The sequence below is a fragment of the Octodon degus genome, unplaced genomic scaffold (assembly GCF_000260255.1).
Source record: "Octodon degus isolate 3935 unplaced genomic scaffold, OctDeg1.0 scaffold00006, whole genome shotgun sequence".
Taxonomy (NCBI): domain Eukaryota; kingdom Metazoa; phylum Chordata; class Mammalia; order Rodentia; family Octodontidae; genus Octodon; species Octodon degus.
This window is the reverse complement of record NW_004524582.1, coordinates 33,400,283-33,420,168: the sequence shown is the minus strand read 5'-3', so window position 1 is coordinate 33,420,168 and position 19,886 is coordinate 33,400,283. Positions and strand designations below refer to the sequence as shown.

At 53.4% G+C, this 19,886-nt stretch overlaps 1 protein-coding gene and 1 long non-coding RNA gene across 4 annotated transcripts in view; one reads left to right on the top strand and one right to left on the bottom strand.

Annotated features, from left to right (window-relative positions):
* The window catches only part of Maea (macrophage erythroblast attacher), a 36,153-nt gene that overhangs the window by 13,240 nt on the left and 3,027 nt on the right, over nt 1-19,886 (top strand). For all 3 annotated transcript variants that reach the window (XM_004624630.2, XM_023700327.1, XM_023700336.1), the window contains 5 exons: nt 8,977-9,159; nt 10,469-10,672; nt 13,219-13,341; nt 16,170-16,246; nt 18,965-19,073. In XM_004624630.2, the coding sequence (XP_004624687.1) occupies nt 8,977-9,159; nt 10,469-10,672; nt 13,219-13,341; nt 16,170-16,246; nt 18,965-19,073 (696 nt within the window). The remainder of the gene's footprint in view (nt 1-8,976; nt 9,160-10,468; nt 10,673-13,218; nt 13,342-16,169; nt 16,247-18,964; nt 19,074-19,886) is intronic.
* Nucleotides 13,849-19,886, bottom strand: part of LOC111812408 — a 21,670-nt gene continuing 15,632 nt past the window's right edge. Inside the window, exon 4 of the long non-coding RNA XR_002817912.1 lies at nt 13,849-13,860. This is a non-coding gene — a long non-coding RNA (uncharacterized LOC111812408). The remainder of the gene's footprint in view (nt 13,861-19,886) is intronic.

Below are 19,886 nucleotides of genomic sequence, written 5' to 3'. Positions count from 1 at the left end.
CTGGGAGGTGAGTGAGTTTGACTAGTCGTGCCAGCAGAGTACCCTGCATGCACGCATCAGGGAGGCCATGTGAGGATGGGACCAAGGATAGAATCCCCACCTAGAACCTGCACATGCAGGCCTGTTCCAAGACTTCCTTCTCTAGAACAGTGAGGAGTAAGTGTAAGTTGTGGCCTGTGGAGTGTGTGCCAGCAGCTCTGAGCTCAGGCACTGCTCATGGGATAGATAATATTGACAGGCCATCTATCTGATATGGGTCTGGTGTTCAGAATATGAAGAAGTCTACAACCCAGCTCCCAGGTGAGGCTGTCTATGGGGGGACTTCCTCAAGAAGATCCACAGTGACAAACACAGCAGGGTGCCTGCCTCATAGGAACTGGAGGTGTGAAGCCACACCTCGGGCAGAGCCTGTTCGCCCCTGCGTGGGTGCTGCGGTAAGAATATTGGCGGTGACTGGGGATGGGTGTGGAGAAATCAAGGGTTTCTGGTGCTCTATTGGGATTGTAAAGTGGTGCAGCCACTGAGGGAAGGAGCCCGGCATGAAGTCACACAGCTGCTGTGTGCTGCTGGGTATAACTCCTGGGAAGGGGAAATTGCGTCCCACACCATCCATAGTATCATTTTTCATATGGCCCACAAGGAGAAGCTACGAGGGTGTCCATCTCTGTGTGCAGAATGCCTTGGCTACAACTCAGCCTTCAAGGAGCAGAGCATTGGTGCCTGCTACATGTTATGCAGAAAAGCTATACACAAAAGTCCCAAGCGACCAGTCCACGGTGAAAGAACAGGTTGGTGGCTGGTGGCATATCACACACAACTGCAGTGGTGTGTGGTGTCTTTCTTCTTGAGAGATGAAGTGTTGTGGGAGCAGAAAGTGAAGACCATTGCACAACCTCAGAGTTACACTAAAAACCACTAACTTGAACTTTGTGAGAAAGTGAAGAATCTCTTGGCTTGAAGTTTTATATAGTTGATAGCTAGCTTGCTGCCTTGTATTTGTTTGACTCGGGCAGCCTGGTTATTGAAAGTGCATGGGACAGTGCTGTGCAGTTCTGAGGGCATCTGCAGTGTGTGGCTCTGCCTGTGCAGACAGCTCTGTGGATGTAGAGAGCAGGGGCGTCTGAAGGGGAGGCCCAGCTTTGCAGCACCTGTCAGGAGTGCCTGAGGCCCAGCTCTTCCCACTCCACACCTGTGCTGGGGCTGTACTACCCAGTGGAGTACTTGAATTGTTGCTGATGAAAGTTGCTGTGTGCCTTGTATTAAAACAGCCTAACTTTCTTAAAGATTTAGTACAAAGGAGGAAAAAGGTAAAATATATGATAATTATTTGATGGAAAATGCAAATGAAAATATTTGGGATGTTTTGAGTTAAAATATATTACAAATTTTATATTATTCTATCTACTTATCTTCTTATCTACAGCATCTTACTCAATTGTTCAGACTGGCCTTGAACTCATGAGCCTCCTGCCTTGGCCTCCTGAGTATTTGGGATTACTGGCTGGCACCAGTACACCCAGCTTATTTTTGTTTTTTACTATGGCTACTAGAAAACTTGAAGTTCTCTGCTTTTGTGGTTCCTGTGGTTCCTGTTGCAGTTTTACAGGATATGCCTTTACTTTGTTTTGAGTGGTTCTGGGGTTGGAACCTAGGGTACTCCACCATGGAACCACATACCCAGGCCTTGTTTACTTTTCGTCTGCTTTGTTTTCTGAGAGGTGTGTATATAAGATCTTTCCCATTGCCATCTAGTTTGATAATGATAGTAATTCTGTAGACTTATCCTCACCTTATTACTTTGTTTTCTATTTACTATGTTTTCATGAGGTTCAATAAAAATTCAGTGAATGTTTAAATTTGAAACACTGTTTTTACAGAACAAGACAGATTGCCATCAATCCCCTTCAAAAAAGTATCTCTTGCTTTGAACACACTTACCCCGCCATTCTTGCTGCTTTCTGAAGCAGTACTGAAAGTCCTCTTGTGAATTTCTTTTGTTGTGCTGTCTTGGCTGCCTCAGTGTCCTAAATCAGTTCGTTTTGACAGGGAAGTTGCAGGTGCCAATTCTAGTGAATATAGTGGATGAGAACACTGTGTCCTGCCTTTATGAGCCTGCCTTTCTTCTGGGCGATGATCAGCAGCATTCACAGGATCTTTTAGTTGCATTTTGTAAAGATAGTCATGAAAGTGGACTTCTGAACTGCTTCAGAAAGTGGCAAGAACAGTTTGATGAGAGTATTTGAAGTGAAGGGAAGATTTTTGAGAGGGATTCATGGCAATGTCTGCTTTACTGTAATATTTTCTAATTTAAACATCCATTTAATCAACCTTGTATCTTAGTGTTCTCATTTCTTCCCTTGTGGTGGATCGCTGAGGGTTTTTTGTTCTATTTAATTTCCTCTTGTGGTTTTGTCAGTTCATGGCCATGCCCGAGGTATGACAAGTCAAGCATCTCCCTTCCAGATGCACTCTAGGGAATGGCCCACAGAGAGTGCAGTCCAGGTCAGCTCTGCTGGCTGCAGGCCGTGAAGCAGCTTCACTTGAGCTCCGTTGCATGCGTCCTGGTCCTCATGCTTGGAGCTGGTCCACTGGGATGGGTACCACTGCTTATTTTCCCTCCCTCTAGACTCCCATTTGATCTGTGGGGGTCTCATGGACAGCTTCCATTCATCTTCCAGAGAAGATGCCATGCCCTTGGTTGAGGGTCAGTCAGATGACCCCTACAACAAAAGATGTGTGCCCAGCTTCACCAGCCTTATCCTGAACTGTTGTGCTTCTAACCAGGGCTCTCCAGAAAAACAGAACCAGTAGGTTATATGTGCGCATGATTTCTAGATGTCAAGTCAGGAATTGATATATGTGTCTGTGAGCTATGTAGACCTAGGGGTGGGCGATGGTCCGCCAGCTGAAGACCAGGAGAACCAAGTGCATTTTGTTCTCAGAAGAACTATGGCAGCAGGCTTAGAGCCAAGAAGAGCCCATGTTTCCCATTCAGGTCCAAAACCCAACAGACCAGTGACCCAGCTGGACTCTGACATAGGAGGGCCTGGCCTAGCCTGTGTATTCCATCCAGGTGTGTAGCTACCTGACCAGGCCTCATACTGGAGGACAGCCTACCTTACTGAGAGCAGTTTCCAGTGCCCGTCCTGTCCCCAAAGCATCCTGTTCACATTCCCTGATGACACTTGGTGGTGTTGCCCAGCTTCATGAGTGGCAGTGGCCCTCCTGTATCTTGTTCCAAGTCATCTTTTTGTTGTTGGGGGAGTGAACCTAAGGCTTCACACATGCAAAGCAAGTGTTCTACTACTGAGCTATGGCCCTAGCCCTTTTTATTTTGGCAGGGTCTGGCCTGAAACTTGCAATCTTCCTGCCTCCCAAGTAGCTAAGATTGCAGATGTGTACTATAACCAACATCACTGACATTGGAATCTTGCCTGTTCTGAGAATGGATTGCTGTCTTCCCACTGAGTTGCAGAAGGGAGATAGAAGTGTTCAGAAGCCTGTTCCCTTTTGACGTAGGCAGATGGACTGAAGGACAGATGAGCTATGCAGGGCTGTGTATTGAGTATCTCTGAAGTTTGTGACTCATATTCTCAATTGCTTGGATGTGTCTTGAAGGGCTGAAGTTTGGGTTAGGGAAAGTTCAGATACTCAGTTTTCTTTTACCATGAGTGTACTTCATACCTTCCGGAAAACCTTTGCCATGTGAGGGTCATGAGGTGTTTCTGAGCAGTTTTCCAGCATGAGCATTTATGTTGCATTCTACAATCCATTTCAGATAAGTTTTTCAGATTGTGCCAGGCACAGTTTGAGGGTCACTGTTCTCTGGGTTTCTAGTCCTGGCAGTCCCCCTGCCCTGGCTGTTGGCTGGACATGTGTCTTAGTGAGGGTCCATTCCTGGGCTCCCCATTCCCCTTATCTCTGTATCTTCCCCAGACTGGCAATGTTGGATGTGTCTGACAGTGTGATAGAGGTCTTGAAATGAGGTGCCATTGCCCATAGTACTTTATTGAAGTCATTAGGACTTTTGTATTGTGGTAAAAACACAACATGGCATCGAGCATCTCAGCACGTGAGTGTTGGCTTTGTGCATCTTATGCCAAAGGGACTTTCGGTCGTGCCAAACAGACTTTGCTTGAGGATGACTCCTTCCTCCCTCCTGGCCCCTGGTGCCTGCCATTCGCTTCTAGTCCTCAACAGCTTGGCTGTGTTAGGTGTCTCTTGGAAGAAGAATGCAATACATGGCCAGTGGGATATCTCAGTGGACTAAGCTCCTGCTTAGGCAGGGTTCAATCCCTGGTACCACATGCCGCGTTGGTCCCATCCCCAGGCACACTGAGCCAGCCACTGAGACCAGACGTGGTGGCACACATGTAATCCTAGAGCTTGGGAGGCTGAAAACAGGAGGATCAATAGAGTCTGCACTGCATGGTGAGACCCTGTATCAAATACATTAAAAAAAAAAAAAAAAAAAAGAATGCACTGTGTGTCGTTTTGTGACTGAAATACTCAGCATCATGGCCTGAGTTCATCCATACCGTAGCATGCAGCAGGATCTCCTCTTTTAAGACAGAGTAATATTCCTGGTTATTACCCTCTTGCTCCAGTCATGCCTCTCTCCTGGATGTCGAGATTGCTCCCCATGGTGGCCAGTGAGTGCTGCTGTAGTGAGCGTGATGTTTAGATGACTCTTGGACCTGTCTTCAGTGCCGGTACAATCCTAGCAGTGAGGCTGCTGCATGTGTTGTGCATAGCTGCGCTGAGCTTACAGCCCTCCTGCAGCGCCCCACCCCCACCTGCCTGCTGGTCTTGATGACAGCCACCCTAATAGGTACAAGGTGATAGATACTTCCTTGTGGTTTCTACTTACATTTGAATGGTGACAGTGAGGGTAGTGGACATCTTTTCATGTGTTGTGTACTTTTTATTTTTGAGATAGGGTCTCTATGTAGCCCAGGCTAGCCTTGACCTCGAAGTGATCCTCTTACCTCATCCTCCCAGTGCTAGTATTACAGGTGTGCACCACCACACCTGGCTTGTGTCATCTTTATTTTTTTATTTATTATTTTATTTATTTATTTATTTATTTTTTTGGCGGAACCGGGGATTGAACTCAGGCCCTTGCGCTTGCCAGGGAAGCGCTTATTCCACTGAGCCATCTCCCCAGCCCCATTGTGTTATCTTTAAAGAGAAGTCTGTTCATGGTCTTTGCCTGCTTTTTTGAATCTTTGCTCATGTGGGTAATTTTGTGTGATCTGTGTGGAGACTCCTTGTCAGATATGATTTGCACATTGTCTCTGAGGTTGCATTTTACTCTGCTGGATGTTTCCTGCTGCAGATGTCTGTATGTTTGGGGCAATCCCATGTGTCTGTTGTTAGGAAAATTCTTACATTTTGTCCCATTTTTCCTGGGTCTCCATAGGTCTGCTAAATGTGCAGCCGTGTTACCCATCCCACACGGGAGCACTGGGTTGTGCTGTTTTTTTCCTTCTGCACCACTTCTCTCATATCACATCCTTGTTGCTGTGCTTCACTAAGCCTAGTACCTGAGCATTTCTCCTCCCAGGAAGGGCTTGTGCTTGTAAAACCTTTGGTCCTGTGTTCTGAACTTCTGAGCCCGCCCTGGCTTTGTTCTTGCGTGGTGATTTGGCTTGGATTAGATTCTTCAGCGTTTCTGAAATTCCTCTTGTTCATTATCAGATGCCCTTCCAGAAGGAGCTGTTGTCCCTGTCAGTCTGGGACAGTCTGAGACAGTTGAGGGGAGAGTGTTTAAGTCAGGACAGCATCCTGCGCTGGGTTCTCAAGGAGCAGAGGAGGGTGGGCTACATCCCAGGCTGCCCTATTGTCTTAGGGATAAGTGCAGAATAGAAGGAGGCAGGAAATCTGCCCTGGTCTGGCCAGTTATCTGCATGTGGGACATAGATCCTAGGAGCCTCTGAGAGCTGTTGAATCTGTGCCCTGGTAGTGGATGGATACCACGAGCCCCAGGTGTCAGGGCAGGGATATGAGGGGCTGAGACACGGCTGCGGGTATCCTTGGTGGTGAAGCGTGTGCATCTGGCTCTAGCCGTGGGAGCCAAGAGCAGGGAGGCCAGGTCCTACCTGGAGGAGTGGCTGCACGAAGTTAAGCCTGAGTCATTTGAGGTCAGGGTCCAGAGTGGTGACTGGGCTATCCAGGGAGAGGGCCCTGTGTAGGCCAGAAGCTAGTAGTGAGCACCTAGGAGTTGTCACAGCAGCCGACAAGTGAGATGCTTGTGTTGTGTAGGCTGTGGGCCATGTAGGGTGTAGACTGATTGGTGCAGTGGACCTCGTGGCCATGGGCAGTGCTTTTTGTTTCTTTGTGCTTGACTCCCTGAAAGTGTATCAGGTCTTGAATCGGTTTCTTTCATCAGGAGGTCATTATGCTGGACTGTGGCTTAGGGCACAGGCTGCCAGGACTGGACAGTGGTGAACACCATAGCCTTACCCCTGCTTCTTAGACAAGAGTTAAAAATGGATGACCCAGGCTTGTGGGACTTGCTTTGCCATTGGCTCTGGGGGTCAAGTGCTGTCAGATGCAGTTAGTCTTGTAATTCATGTGCTGTGGGGAGGCCCTAGGGGGAGCCCCCAGGGTCTGGGGGAAACCGCCGTCTTGGGCCAGTTTTGTCTTAGGTCTGCAGTGGCCCATGAAGGGCTCTCACAGCTGCTCAGGGACCTGTGCAGTGTGTGCTGTTCATGACCTTGTTCCCAGGTTATGTTTGTCTTGACTGTGTTTATTGAGATACAGTTGGAATGTATGATTTGGTGATTGAATTTTGGAGCTGTTTATTTGGGGGATTTGTTTCAGCTCACGTTCTTAGTAATTCTGTGTAACTGTGTATCAAAAGGGTGTACCCCCTTCTGAGGGGCATTGCCTGTGATTTCCTGCAGAGGGCCTATAAGGTGCTCACATGGTCCAGGAGGTAGCTTTGGGCAGTGGACACATGGGAGGGCATGAGTGGGGAGTGCCTTCCATCTCTGCCCCTCTCTGGGCTTTTCATGCATGATGGTTCAGAGTGTGACTGTGGGAACTGGCACCTCCCTCTTTAGAACTGTGGGACTCCTTCCTGCACTGGTCCCCTTCAGAGGCTGGGTCCTAGCTGCCTGCCATCCCATGCTCCCCACTGTGTTCTGACTTTCTTCTGAAGTAACTGCAGGCTCACACAGCAGTGAAGATACCAGGGTTCCTTTGGAGATACCTGTATGCCCCTTTGCAGCCTGCCTGATGATCACCTTGGCATTGCCCCACCATGACTGGGAGGTCTGAGGGCAAGGCAGAGGCCCTTGGGCAGCAGCCGAGTGTCCAGATGTCCTCCTGATGCTGTGTGTCCCTCAGAACCCTCTACCCTGGCTTGGTCCCCCAGCAGGATGTGCCCTCAGGACAGTGCTGGCTGAGGCAAGGTCCTGGGTCCCTGGAAGAGCCGGAGTCCCACCCAGCAAGGTTGTGTCTGTGCTCTGCCCACTGCGTTCCTTGTGGGATGCTACTGGATCCTGCTGTGTGCCCTCTTAGTCCCTTAGAGGTAGGTGGACAAGAAAGAGGACTCTGGCCCTTTTTAGGCAGCCTTGAGTCCTCAGGAAAATACAGCCTCGAAGGCAGGCAATGTGCAGTGACAGAGGGTCCTGGCAGCTGTGGAACACCAGGCGGCACATCGTGGGCCCCAGGGACAGCACCTGCTATGTGTAGTGCTGAGCCATCTCAGGAGAACCTGAGTAGTACCGGCCTGTGTCTTAAGCACATGCGCTCGGTGGCTCTCATATGCCTCTCCCAGGTGTACAGATGCACGTGGTCACAAGTATGCACAGGTGCCTAGCTGGCTACAGGCAGTACTGCCTGCTGTTTGCTCCGCCTTCCCCATGGCAGATGTGGCTGTTTTCCCTGAGACAGGCATAGTAGGAAGTGTCTGTGCTGAGTGCTGCCCTAGTGCAGGCCCTGTGTCCCCAGGGCATGCTGGGTAGGGACGCTGTGGGGGAGTGGTAGCTGAGACATCATGTGGACCTGGTTTAATCAGCATCCCATGTCCCATCCTGGGGGTAGGGGAAGAAGAAACTGAGGCAGTCTTCTGCCCACATCTGCCGTCCTACCCACTCTGTACCCTGCCTTCCTCAGAATCGGCTGGCACAGAGCAGTGTCGGTGGGGCCACAGAGCCCCTGGAGCAATGGTGGCCCACCTGTGGCACATGTGCTGCAGCAGGCTGTGTGTGTATCACTGAGAGCTCAGAAGGGTTGCCATGGCTGCCCAAGAGTCTTCCCTGTGTTCCTGGGAGGGGGCGTTCCAGGGGGTGAACACATTGGTGCCGCGCAGTGCTGAACATTGAGTTGGCTGTAGCGCAGCCTGCCAAGTGGGTGGTATTTACCCACACCCATAGGCAGGGAGGAGCAGTGGGGTATATTAAACTTCATTTCCTGTGGTTTCTGTATGGTGAGAAATTTTCTCTTTTTTTCTTTGGAAAGGTTCTTTTTGGCTTCTTTTTTTTAGACAGGGTCTCCTGTGTAGTTCAGGCTGGCCTTGAAGTGACTAGCCTCAGCCTCACCTCAGCTTCATGTGCTGGGATTACAGCATGCACCACCACGCCTGGAGGGGCATGAAGTTTCATATGGGGCAGACGTCTCTCTGGAGAAGTACATGCGTGGGTTGTGGGCCAATAGCTCTCTGTAACCCATCAGTGGGACTCACTTTCTGCTGTGCTAGGGGTGGAGCCCAACCGCTACTGTCTTCTCTTTCCTTCATCTTGAGTGAACTTCCAGCTGTTGCATCAACATACATATGGACTTGACTTGGAGGAAGTTGGGCTGCTGGTGTCTGCGCTCTCCGGGTCTGGTCAAGTTCTGTGTTGGACATTCTCAGTGAGACCTGATGATGCCGGCGGCAGTTGCCCTGAAGGCTCCGTGAGGAGCTTGAGTACTATGTGGCCTGGGTATGATGAAGGTCATTGGTTCACATTGTCCTTCCTTGTCCAGGTGCCCTATGAGACGCTGAATAAACGCTTCCGAGCTGCCCAGAAGAACATTGACCGGGAGACGAGCCACGTAACCATGGTGGTGGCTGAGCTGGAGAAGACCTTGAGCAGCTGCCCGGCTGTGGACTCAGTGGTCAGCCTCCTAGATGGTGTGGTGGAAAAGCTCAGTGTCCTCAAGCGGAAGGTGGGTGCTGCTGTCCTCCTGGTGATCCCTGGTTGTCCCTGAGCCCAGACAGTGGGGAAGTTGGGTGTGTGGCAGCTTGCTTTGTTACTTTTGGAATTTCACCCCAGAAATGGACCTGGGGTTCCTGGGACTGGTGGGCTAGGGCATGTAGACTACTCTACCACTGCACATAGCCACAAAGCAAGGTGCTTGGAAACGCCTTTCTGGAAAGGCCAGCCAGCTCATGGGGCATAAAGAAATCACTGGCCCAATTGAAGAGTTGAAGAGACCAGGGGCTGCTGCTGCCCAGGAGCTTTGGCCAGGAGGTGAGATGAGGGGCAGTGGTTCTGGGCCATGGAAAGCAAGGACCTGATGGAAGCCCACAGAAGACCTGCAGCACCCACAGCATACACCTCAGTGGCAGGTGTTGCCCAGCATGCACAAGGCCCTGGGTTTGACCCTAAGCTCCACTGGGGAAAGGCGGGGCGGGATTGTGTATATGAAACAACCAAGATGAAAGTATAGAGTTTGCTTCTGAGTTTACCTGTTAGCAGCAAGACAGAGCTCAAAGAGGAGTTGGTGAGCTGGAGCATGAGTCTGAGATGTCTAAACGCAGCCCAGAGAAGGTAGAAGTGCACACGAGGGGAGGAAAGGGGTAGAGAGGAGCCTCTGATAGGATCTGGGCCCAATGGAGTGCAGGAGCAGGAGGGGAAGCAGAACAGTGTTGGCAGAGAGGCATCACAGGTTTTCACCTGGTGATGCAGAAACCCAGGTTAAGACCCTGCCAGGGAACAGTAGCTCAGGTGGGCTTCTCTCCGTAGTGGGCCTACAGCCAGCTGTGGTCTGTTCACAAGCTGTGAGGTTGAGGCCTCTACTCAGTGCACGCACCACCTTTGGCACCGTTCCAGCAGTGGCGCTGGGTAGTCCAGTTAGAAAATATTGTAATTTAGGGGTTTTTTAAGAAAAAAAAATGGAAAAAATTTTAAAAGTCACTTCATAGTGACAAATGTTGACAGGGCAAGATAGCAGATTTTAAATCTCCTGCACCTGGCAGCACAGCTTAGCGCGGAGAGCACAAACCAGCACCCCTGAGCAAGGGCGCCTACACTAGGTGGTGGAGCTTCCCCTGCCTGCCAGCCAGATGTACACTCATCTGCAGATACACGTCTAGCCCTGCCCCTTTGATTTCTGTTGGCCATCCAGTGACACCCCCAGCTCTGCTTCTGCTGTCCTTGCTGATCTGCTCAGGAGCCTCGGGAGTGGCACCTGCATCCCCGTTCTCCCGTGGGGCTGTGGGCATTCCCATCCCGACATGGCTCTGCTGTGGCAGGCAGTGGAGTCCATCCAGGCAGAGGATGAGAGTGCCAAGCTGTGCAAGCGTCGGATCGAGCACCTCAAGGAGCACAGCAGTGACCAGCCAGCGGCAGCCAGCCTGTGGAAGCGAAAGCGCATGGACCGCATGATGGTGGAGCACCTGCTGCGCTGTGGCTACTACAACACAGCCGTGAAGCTGGCTCGCCAGAGTGGCATTGAGGTGGGCAGCACTCCACACCTCAGGTCCCCTACCTTGGGCTGCATCCCACTGGGTGTGTACAGACATTCCCATCTGCTCCCTGTCAGGGCCCTGGCTTCTCACAAGCAGGACATTCTCTAAGTCTGGCTCTGCTGGAGCCAGCCCTACCTGTGGGGTGCTTGTAGCCAGAGGTGCCTGCTGGTGTAGGAGCCACTGGTGCCGAGTGAGGCTGAGTCCCTCAGCTCCTTGACTGTCAGAGCTTCTGTGCCACGTGTGCTCTGCATTGGCTTGGCTGCATTGGCTCAGCTGCAAGCTATGGGGTGTGGTGCCCCCAGCAGGTGATGTGTCCCAGCTGGGGCTCTTGTGGGCAGCTCTCAGTTCTCCCATCTGGTGTTGCTGAGCCATATGCCCAGACTTCCTCTCTGTCCCTGGCCCTCTGAAACTTCCAAGTCCAGACCCAGTGCTCTCACTCTGGTATCCACTCCCCTCCCTCCTGCCAGGCCCTGCTGCCTCCCTTGCCCACCTTGGCATCTAAGGCCTTCCCAAACACCTGGCCATGCTTTCCCTGCAACCCGAGGTGATTGCCCACAGCCTGCCATGAAGGAGTAAAGGGTCGCTGTGGGCATCAAGCTGCACAGGGGGCACTGAAGAGAGGTAGAAAGTACCAGGTGGCTGGAGTTGCCATCTGCTAGGAGAGAATATGGGGGGCCCCAAGCTCCTACTGTTGTGGGCCCAGGATCCTCATGCTTACGGCAGCTCTTAAAGGCTCGCCTGGTGCTTGGTGCTCTAGGAAGGTGGTACCAGACCCTGAGTGTCCTGTGGCAGACACAAAATTTCTGGTGTAAAAGGACAAAGGAACAAACCTTGAAAGTATTTTGGCAAGGCTTTCCTTCTGCAGAAGGCTAAATGGCCAAGCTAAACATAGCCAGCCAGCACGCCAAGCAGCGCGTGCTCTCGACTGTCATTCCCTGGTGCATTGTTATCAGCGTGCCTTGCTTTCTTGGGAGGAGTGTGACCTGACCAAAGTGGTCAAAGTGTGATTTTGAGCTTGCACTCACTGCTTATCAGACACAGGAAAATATTAGTGAGAAGACTTGGGCAGAGACCGTGTTGCTTATGGCCTGGTCTCCACTGTAGAGAGGCTGTGTGAGCTTCATGTGCCCTGCCCTGTGCTGCTGGGCAGACTCAGCCATCATAGCATGAGTGAGAGCTGTCATGTCCTGCAAGTGCAGTGCCTGGGGCAGGGCGCCCACAGCCCAGCTGGGAACTGAGGATGGCACTTGGTGCTGAGCAATCTCACCGGCCAGAATTGATTTCTGCTCAGGTGCAGGAGAAGCAGCTTCTGAGGGTTTTGCTTCCCCATCTTCCTCGTGATGACTGGGCACTGCTTCGCCTGTCATGGTTCTTGCTGGTTGCAGAGAACCCTTGGTCCCCGGAGCCTGGTCCTGCAATGGGCCTCCCAAGCACATCAGACGTGGCTGCTGTTGTCCCTATCCCACAGAGCCGGGCTCTCCTAGAGTGGGGAGCCCTCGCTCATCCCTAGTACTCCTCCAGAATGAATAGAAGTAGCCAGGTATGGTGGCACACACCTGTAACCCCAGCACTCTGGAGGCTAAGGCAGGAAGGATTACAATGAGTTTGAGGCCTGTGAGTTCAAGGCCAGCCTAAACTACATGGTGAGACCCTGTCTCAAAAACAAAAAAAAACAACAGAAAATGAGCTTTGGTTGCTCTTGTCTGGGTCTTTTGGCAGAGGGCGTAGATGGGCCAGGCTTAGTGCAACATGGACTGGTGACTGTGCATGTTTGGGCAGAGCCCTTTTTGCTCTGCTACTGCACAGACACAGGATATTCAGTGGCGGAGTATGGGGTGCCCATCTGCCTCCTAGTTGTACCCTCCCTCCTTTTTTTGTCTTTTTTAAAAACAGGGTCTCTATATGCAATTCAGGCTGGCCTTGAGCTGACTTTGTAGCCCAGGCTGGTCTCAAACTTGCAGTGATCCTCCTGCCTCAGCCTCCTGGGTGCTGGGATTACAGGTATGTGCCACCACCCATGACTGCCTCCTGGACAGTCCTGTTGGGAGCATCTTTTATTTTTTATTTTTATTTTTGGTGGTACCAGGAATTGAACTCAGGACCTTGCATTTGCCAGGCAAGCACTTATTCCACTGAGCTATCTTCCTGGCCCATGTGAGCATCTTGACATCCTAGTGGGCTGCAAAGAAGCCCTCAGAGCTGGGTATGTCCCAGGAGGCTCTGCTTCCTGCTGCTATGCTGTAGGTTTTACAGTTAGAGGTACTGCCTTCCCCTATCAGCTGGGAGCTTCTGCTACAGAAAGCAAATGTCTCCTTTTGGCTTTTTGTCCTGTGCTAGAAACCCATGGGACTCTACTCCATCCTGGGGCCAGGAGACTGGTACCCAGGTGTGACCTGGTTCCTGCAGCAGGAGGTAACCAACCTGTGTGAGGCACCTACTATGAGCACAGCCTAGTGGACTGGCTTCATGGGACTTGGGTGTGGAGGGAAGACAGGGCCAGTGCCCAATGTGCTGAGCAGCTGCCCCTTCCCTAGGACCTGGTGAATATTGAGATGTTCCTGACAGCCAAAGAAGTGGAGGAGTCTCTAGAGAGGCGTGAGACGGCCACCTGCCTGGCCTGGTGCCATGACAACAAGTCCCGGCTCCGGAAGATGAAGGTGCTGGGGGCTCCCTGGGTGGGGCCTAGGGAGGAGCTGCTTCTGCGCAAGGTCTGTGGGAGGTTGGGAGCAGCAGGGCTGGTGTGGACCCTACATGTATGCGGTGTGGCAGTGGACCTGCACGCCCTCACTCACAGCCACAGAGTTCCCGGAGGTTGTCATCCCGCAGGCTGCGGTGCTGTGGACTGTGGTTCCATCAGTGTACACTCCTAGAGGCCATAGCAGCTGTCAGAGCTACAGACTGAGCAGTGCGCTGCAGGATGGTGTCGTGCCCAGGCTTGCGAAGGGCTGACTGTCATCCACAGCCCTGCAGAGCTCCACGGAAGAGCCTGCTCTGCACCCTGGGTGAGCCCATCAGGGGTGACACGCAGTGTGGCACTCAGGGCCACCAAGGCAAGCACAGCCAGATGGGTGGAAAAGTAGCAGCTCCGCCAGTGACTCCCCTGAAGGGGTTGAGAACTTTGGTGTGGAAACACTAAAAGGAAAGCAGAATTAGTTTGTAATCCTCGTGATGCACAGCTCCACGCCTCCTCGCAGAGACTCTGCCCGTGGGCAGTTCCTGTGCAGCAAGAGTCCTCTCTCTGCAGGACCTGGTGCTCAGTGTGTCTTGAGGCCCTCAGTGGGTGCATGTGTGGGCATGGGGAGCCCCAGGCGGGCAGGTCTGCGTGGCACAGTGGTGAGCAGGACTCCATCCCGTGTCCGCGAGGTCAGGCAGAAGGCAGCTGAGGCAGTGCACGTGTACTTGCGGCATGTATGCACACTGAGGAGGCCAGGAGCTGGGAGGGCCACTCTGTTACTCACAGGTCCCACTGACACAGGAACATCCTTTGGGAAAAGGAATTTTAATATCAGAGTTCCACTGAGTTGGAAGTGAACTTAAAAGTAATGAGACAAGTGATTGTTCATTGAATTGACTCCAGTACCCAGTTCCAGAGGGACGTTGGATTGGGGACATGGGTGGTGTATATCTCTAAGACACATAAGCGAAGGCACAGAGGCCCAAGTGTTGAGGCCCTGTAAGTTAGGGCTGAGCCAGTCCCCACTGCACAGACATGCAGTTGGCAGTGTCTGCAGGAACTGTGCAGCCAGGACAGTGTAGACACAGTGCTACTCCTCGCAGAGCTCTGTGCACTGGCTCCTTCCTGCTTTAGGCAGAGTCCACTGCTGGGCCTCACTGCAGCTGCCGCTCCCAGTAGGGGCCCCAGGAATCAGACCAGGCCAGGAGAATGGGGCCCCCTTGTCCCTTGCTGGTCTGGCTTTGTGGTAGGGGCACTGCTGCTGTCCATTCACCCATAGACCCCTCCCAGATCCCTGCAGTGCACTGTCCTCTCCCTGGTCCCACAAATTCACTCTTGGTAGTCAGATTCCTGGCTGGCTTAGAGTAGGCCATTTGCCCTTCTGCCTGGTACAGAGGGGACAAGAACCAGGTGATAGGTGTCCTTGTGTGGTTGTACTATGGGTATGGAGTGGCATGCAGACAGTAGGCAAGTGGTGGCCTGGCTAGAGCTGGCTATGGGGAGATTGGGAGTAGTGAGGGGTCCCTAGGCACTGAGGGCATAGATGAGCTATTAGGAGTCTTAGGGGGCTGGTGAGATGGCTCATTGGTCTGGAGCACCTACTTAGAACAAGCTTAGCAAAGCACAGGGACCCAAGGTTCAATCCCCCAGCACCACATGCCAGCCAGCCCCGCCCCCTGGTGGGCTGAGCTGGCCACACACACACACAAATAAATAAATAAATTTAAAAAAAAAAAAAGGAGTCTTAGGGTGTCAATGTAGGTGCTGGGCTGATTGACCCACCTGCTGTGTAGGGGGCATGGATTGTGGGTGGGGCCCTATGGCTTGCTTGCCCCTTGATGGCTACTTCTAGTAGAAGCACAGGCTGTGGAACCTACTTTCCCTGGAGCTCTGGAGGTCATGCTACCCAACTCCAGCTACCCTTCCTGCCCAGATTGGATCCACGCAGCAGATTCCTCACAGACTGCCTTCCCTGTGCTCAGTAGCATCCCCCAGTCCCTGCAGCCCTTAGACAGTCAACACCAGGCCCCCCAGTTGCCTACGCCTCCCCACTTCTGTCGTGGAGCCCCCTTCCCATAGGCTGACCCTGGGCTCTTGACCTGTACAGGTCCTGGGGCTCCTGCCTTCATGACAACCATCTCTTCTACCTTACCTGGTCCTGGCTGATGCAACTTCCAGGTCAGGCGGGAGCTTCCTGCTCCAGGAAGGTGATGGACACTGCTTCAGTGTTCCCCTGACATCTGCCTGACTCTCTCACTTGGCCATCTTTAGTTTTTCCTATTAGCCATCTTGGTCTGGCTCACCCAGCACCTACCACTGGATCACTGTCTCCTGCAGGCATCGAGATGAGGTTTTGTCCAATCTCCCAGACCAGCTCCATGGGTGGGCAGTGCACAGGAAGTATACTGGGCCTGTGGCCCGGCAGGCCTTTGGGGTAGAAGTTAGAGCTTCACATGACTGGGGTGATCCAGGGTGAGCCGGACACCATGTACCGCTGGTGAGAGCTGCAGTTCTTTCCCAGGTTTCTGGCTGCTGCCCATACTTGGTGACTCCTGGCCTCAGTACCCTACAGCTCCAGGGTGATAAACAGCTCACACACTGCCATGGTATGTCCTTGTGTCTACACCACATCTGGTCCAGGAGCTACAGAGCTACCATGGTCTTCAGGAGGCATTTGCTGTAGGGTGATGCCTGTTCAGGGTTCTGGCATCCTCTAAAGGGCCTACCTGGGATGTGTAAGCATTGGGAACATGTGAGTGTTCAGTCTGGGGGCCTATGCTGCCATCCTAGCGTCCTGTTATCTGTCCCCAGAGCTGCCTGGAGTTCAGCCTCAGGATCCAGGAGTTTATCGAGCTCGTGCGGCAGAACAAGCGCCTGGATGCTGTAAGGTAGGCAGTCACTCCCCGCTGGGATTCATGATGGAGGACAGGGTGCCCAGGTGGCTCCCCTCCCTCCTCACCATGCTCTGCTGGTGTGGCGGCTGCGTCTCGCTGTGCCTGAGCTGGAGTGGGGCTTCCCCGTGGCCTCCAGGTGATCCACCTTTGCAAAGTGACCATCCAGTGAGCAGTGGCCCAGGTTCCAGGTCTGTTTTCCCACATGGCTGGTGTCATTTCTCTGGCATAGAAGCACTTAGCAGCTGTGGCCTCATCTGGGTGCTTGGTATCCAGAGAGAGCAGGAGGGTGTGCCGTAGCATTCTTTTGCATGAGTCAGATACCCTTGGTCACAGCCTCAGGGAGCTTCCCCAGCTCCTGGCCTGGGCAGTGTCATCACCCTTGTGGGGTGTTCTCACTCCAGCTTTGCTGAGGTTCCTACAGCTAAACCCAAGGCTCAGAGTAGGAAGGACCACACTCAGGGTAGAGGGGAGGTGTGGGCCAGATGGGCAGGTTGCCCAGTGCAGGGTCACCAGGTGCCGCTCTGGTGGAAGTGTTGCACTGTGGTGCCCATCTGAGACCTGTGTCCAATGTGAGTGTCTGCTGGGTAAGGGACAGTCTTCCCACAAGGTGCCCAAGGTGTAGGCAGTACTGAGTACAAGTGGGTGTACAGAGGTACACCCAGAGGCTACACAGTGGCATCTTGCCCTTTTCCCTGTGCTGGGCTGGCTGATGGTCTGAGCCAAGAGCTCAGCTGTGTGGTCGTGAGCATAGGGCCTGGCCAGGTAGTGAGGCACACGTGTCCCTGCGCGGTGGACAAAGGCCACTCCCTGATACCCTTCCTGTTTGATCCTGCTGCTCCTTGTGCCTGTATCCACAGGGCACCACCCACTGGGCCATGACCTTGCCTGTTTCCTTCTGAGGTCTTTGAGCACCAGGTCAGCCTGAGAGTTGGAGAACCTCCGCCCCTGTCAGGACAGGCTGGCCTGCCAGCAGCCCAGGTGGCCCAGAGTGTGCGGGCCTGCTGCAGTGTTGGGGGACAGGAGGGCGTCTGGCTGGCTGAGCCCCTTCCAGGATGGGCCGGCCTGCCAGGGGCCCGGGTAACCCAGAATGTGCAGACCTGTCATAGGGTGGGGAGGGGCAGGAGGGTGTCTGGCTGGCCGAGCCCCTGCTCATTGCTCCCTGTGATCAGATGGTGTGGCCAGGAGCTTCCTTGCGGATGCCTGGGACATTGGGGTAGGAGCAGGCTGATGGGGATAGAAACTTCCCATGCACGCTCAAACAACACAGTGGAGTAGGCAGATGTACAGATTACTTTTATTTTCTGAATTTCCTTGCCATAAATGGGTATAAGAAAAATAACAAAGGCATTTCTACATTGAGTCACAGAGATGACCTGGCTAGAATGCTTTCAGGGTCGTGAGGTGGATGGAGGCCGGGAAATACCTGGGGCGGCGCAGACAGGAGGACTGGGCTCCCGAAGTCTGGGCAAGACTTCCCTCCCGGCTGCCTTTCCAGGAGCAGGGAATGGGCAGCAGGGGTTGGGCCTGGGCAGAGTAAGGGGCAGGCCTCTTTCTGGGACAGAGGGGAAGGTGTCTCCCTGCTCCTTGGCCCTACGAAGGCTGCCTTGCCTGGTTTAGCAAAGGGCATGATAGATGCAGAAGCATGAGTTGCTGGCATTGATTTGACTTTCTGAATTATTATTTTGAAACAATTTACTTGACAATAAAGTTTCACTGTGTTGCTTAGGCTGTCCTTAGGCTCCTGCACTCAAGTGAGCTTCCTGCCTCAGTGTCCCAAGTACCTGGGGCTACAGGCACTCGTCATTTAATTTGGAATAAATGAGTAGACTAGGTACCCAAGTGTGTGTGCATTTGCACTGGGTGCATGCAAGGTGGAGCTGTGTTGCTGGCTGACGCCCACCCTCCAGCCTGGCCTGATGGATTGCATTGTGAAGCCCCCGAGTGTTGGATGTGTTGTGCTCTAAAGAAACATCAGTTGGCCAAGGTGGCACACACCTGTAACCTCAGCCTTGGCCAGGCTAGGGGACCTAATGAGGGCATCTCAAAATGCAAGTCTAAAAAGGGTTGGGCATGTAACACCATGTTAAAGTGAGGCCCTAGGTTCAGTCTTAGGTTTATGTCATTCTTTTTCTCTCTGTGTCCCATAGGTGACCAAATGTGGGGCTTCCATGGGTGTACCCTGAACCTCCCTGCTTCCTCAAACCCTGTGGCCTTCTTGGCGGCCTCCTTCCCCACCCGTACCTTAGCCCCCACCCCCCATCCAGGTCTGTGTCCCCTCGGGGTCACAGGGGTTTATATCTCTGGTGCATGTCTTGTTCGTGACACTGTGGGGATGCAGGACCATAGGTCATCACATCACTGGCCCTCGGTCAGAGACAAGCCTCTGAGGGGCTCTGAGTGCACAGGTGCTGGAGGACCAAGTGTGTGTGTGTGCAGCAGTTCCTGGCCAGCCAGTGGGTGGCTGAGGCCAGAGTCGGGCAGCAGGGGCACGGGGGCTGGCTGTGCCCACCTGTGAGCCTTGCAGGAGGTCTGGCAGGTGGGTGTGGCTGCTGCCGGGTCCAAGCCAGTTGGTGCTGCTGCAGAGGGATCGGCAGGGCCCACAGCCCTGTCCCCAGAGCTTCCTGGGCTGACTTAGATGAGAGGCCCAGCGGCGCAGCTCTTCTTAGGTAGCAGCGACGTGCGAACTGAGGTGTGCCGACATTTGTTTTTCAGACATGCAAGGAAGCACTTCAGCCAGGCGGAGGGGAGCCAGCTGGATGAGGTCCGCCAGGTCATGGGCATGCTGGCCTTCCCACCAGACACGCACATTTCCCCATACAAGGTAGCGCCTGTGCCGGGGGCGGGGGGGTCACTGGACAGCGCCATCCAGTCTGCTGCTGCTTTCTCCAGAGCTGTGCGAGGGCAGGCCTGCTGCATGCCCTGCTGTAGCCCGTGTGCTGCTGAGGAACCGGGTCTGGGCTCAGCAGCCCTGCAGCACCGCTCTCTCCATGTCTCTCCATGTCTGGTGCTCGCTGTGGGTGTCAGGGCTCCGGTCTCCAGCCCTCTGGTGGGTTCTCCTTCCCTTAGTGCATTCTGGCCACATGGCTCACTGGCAGGTCTGCTGCCCTTCCCCATTGGCGCCCGCCGCTGGAGTGCCACAGGGCCTGTGCCATTGCTGAGCTGGCCCTGAGCACATGACTGAGTCTCAGGAGCCTGGTGCTCCCCAAGTGTGTGTTTAGTACCTGAGAAGGGGCAAGGGCAGTTCCCTGCCCACAGGGTATGTGAGACTGGTCCTAAGAGCCTCTTAGCTGGTCTCAGTGAACGCCTCACCTTTGCCTGTGGTGCCCTCTGGACGGCTGCTGGACTTGTCTGCCCTGCCAGAATCCACAAGCACCTCTCAGAAAAGGCAGCAAGGCCACTGATAGTCAGGCGCCGGGTCTGACACCAACGTCCTCAGTCAGCATCGTGGGCTTCTCTTACTGTTTTGGAGAAGACTCCATTAAAAATTCAGGGAGACCCTGGGTTATGTTGGTGGCCTCTCCTTTCTGAGGTGCAGCAGGGAGAGCTAAGGTGTCCCTGGTCCCCACCACCTGAGTGCCATGGCAGGAATGAGCCCTGTGCTCTGTGTGCACTGACACCCCCTTCACGCCCCAGG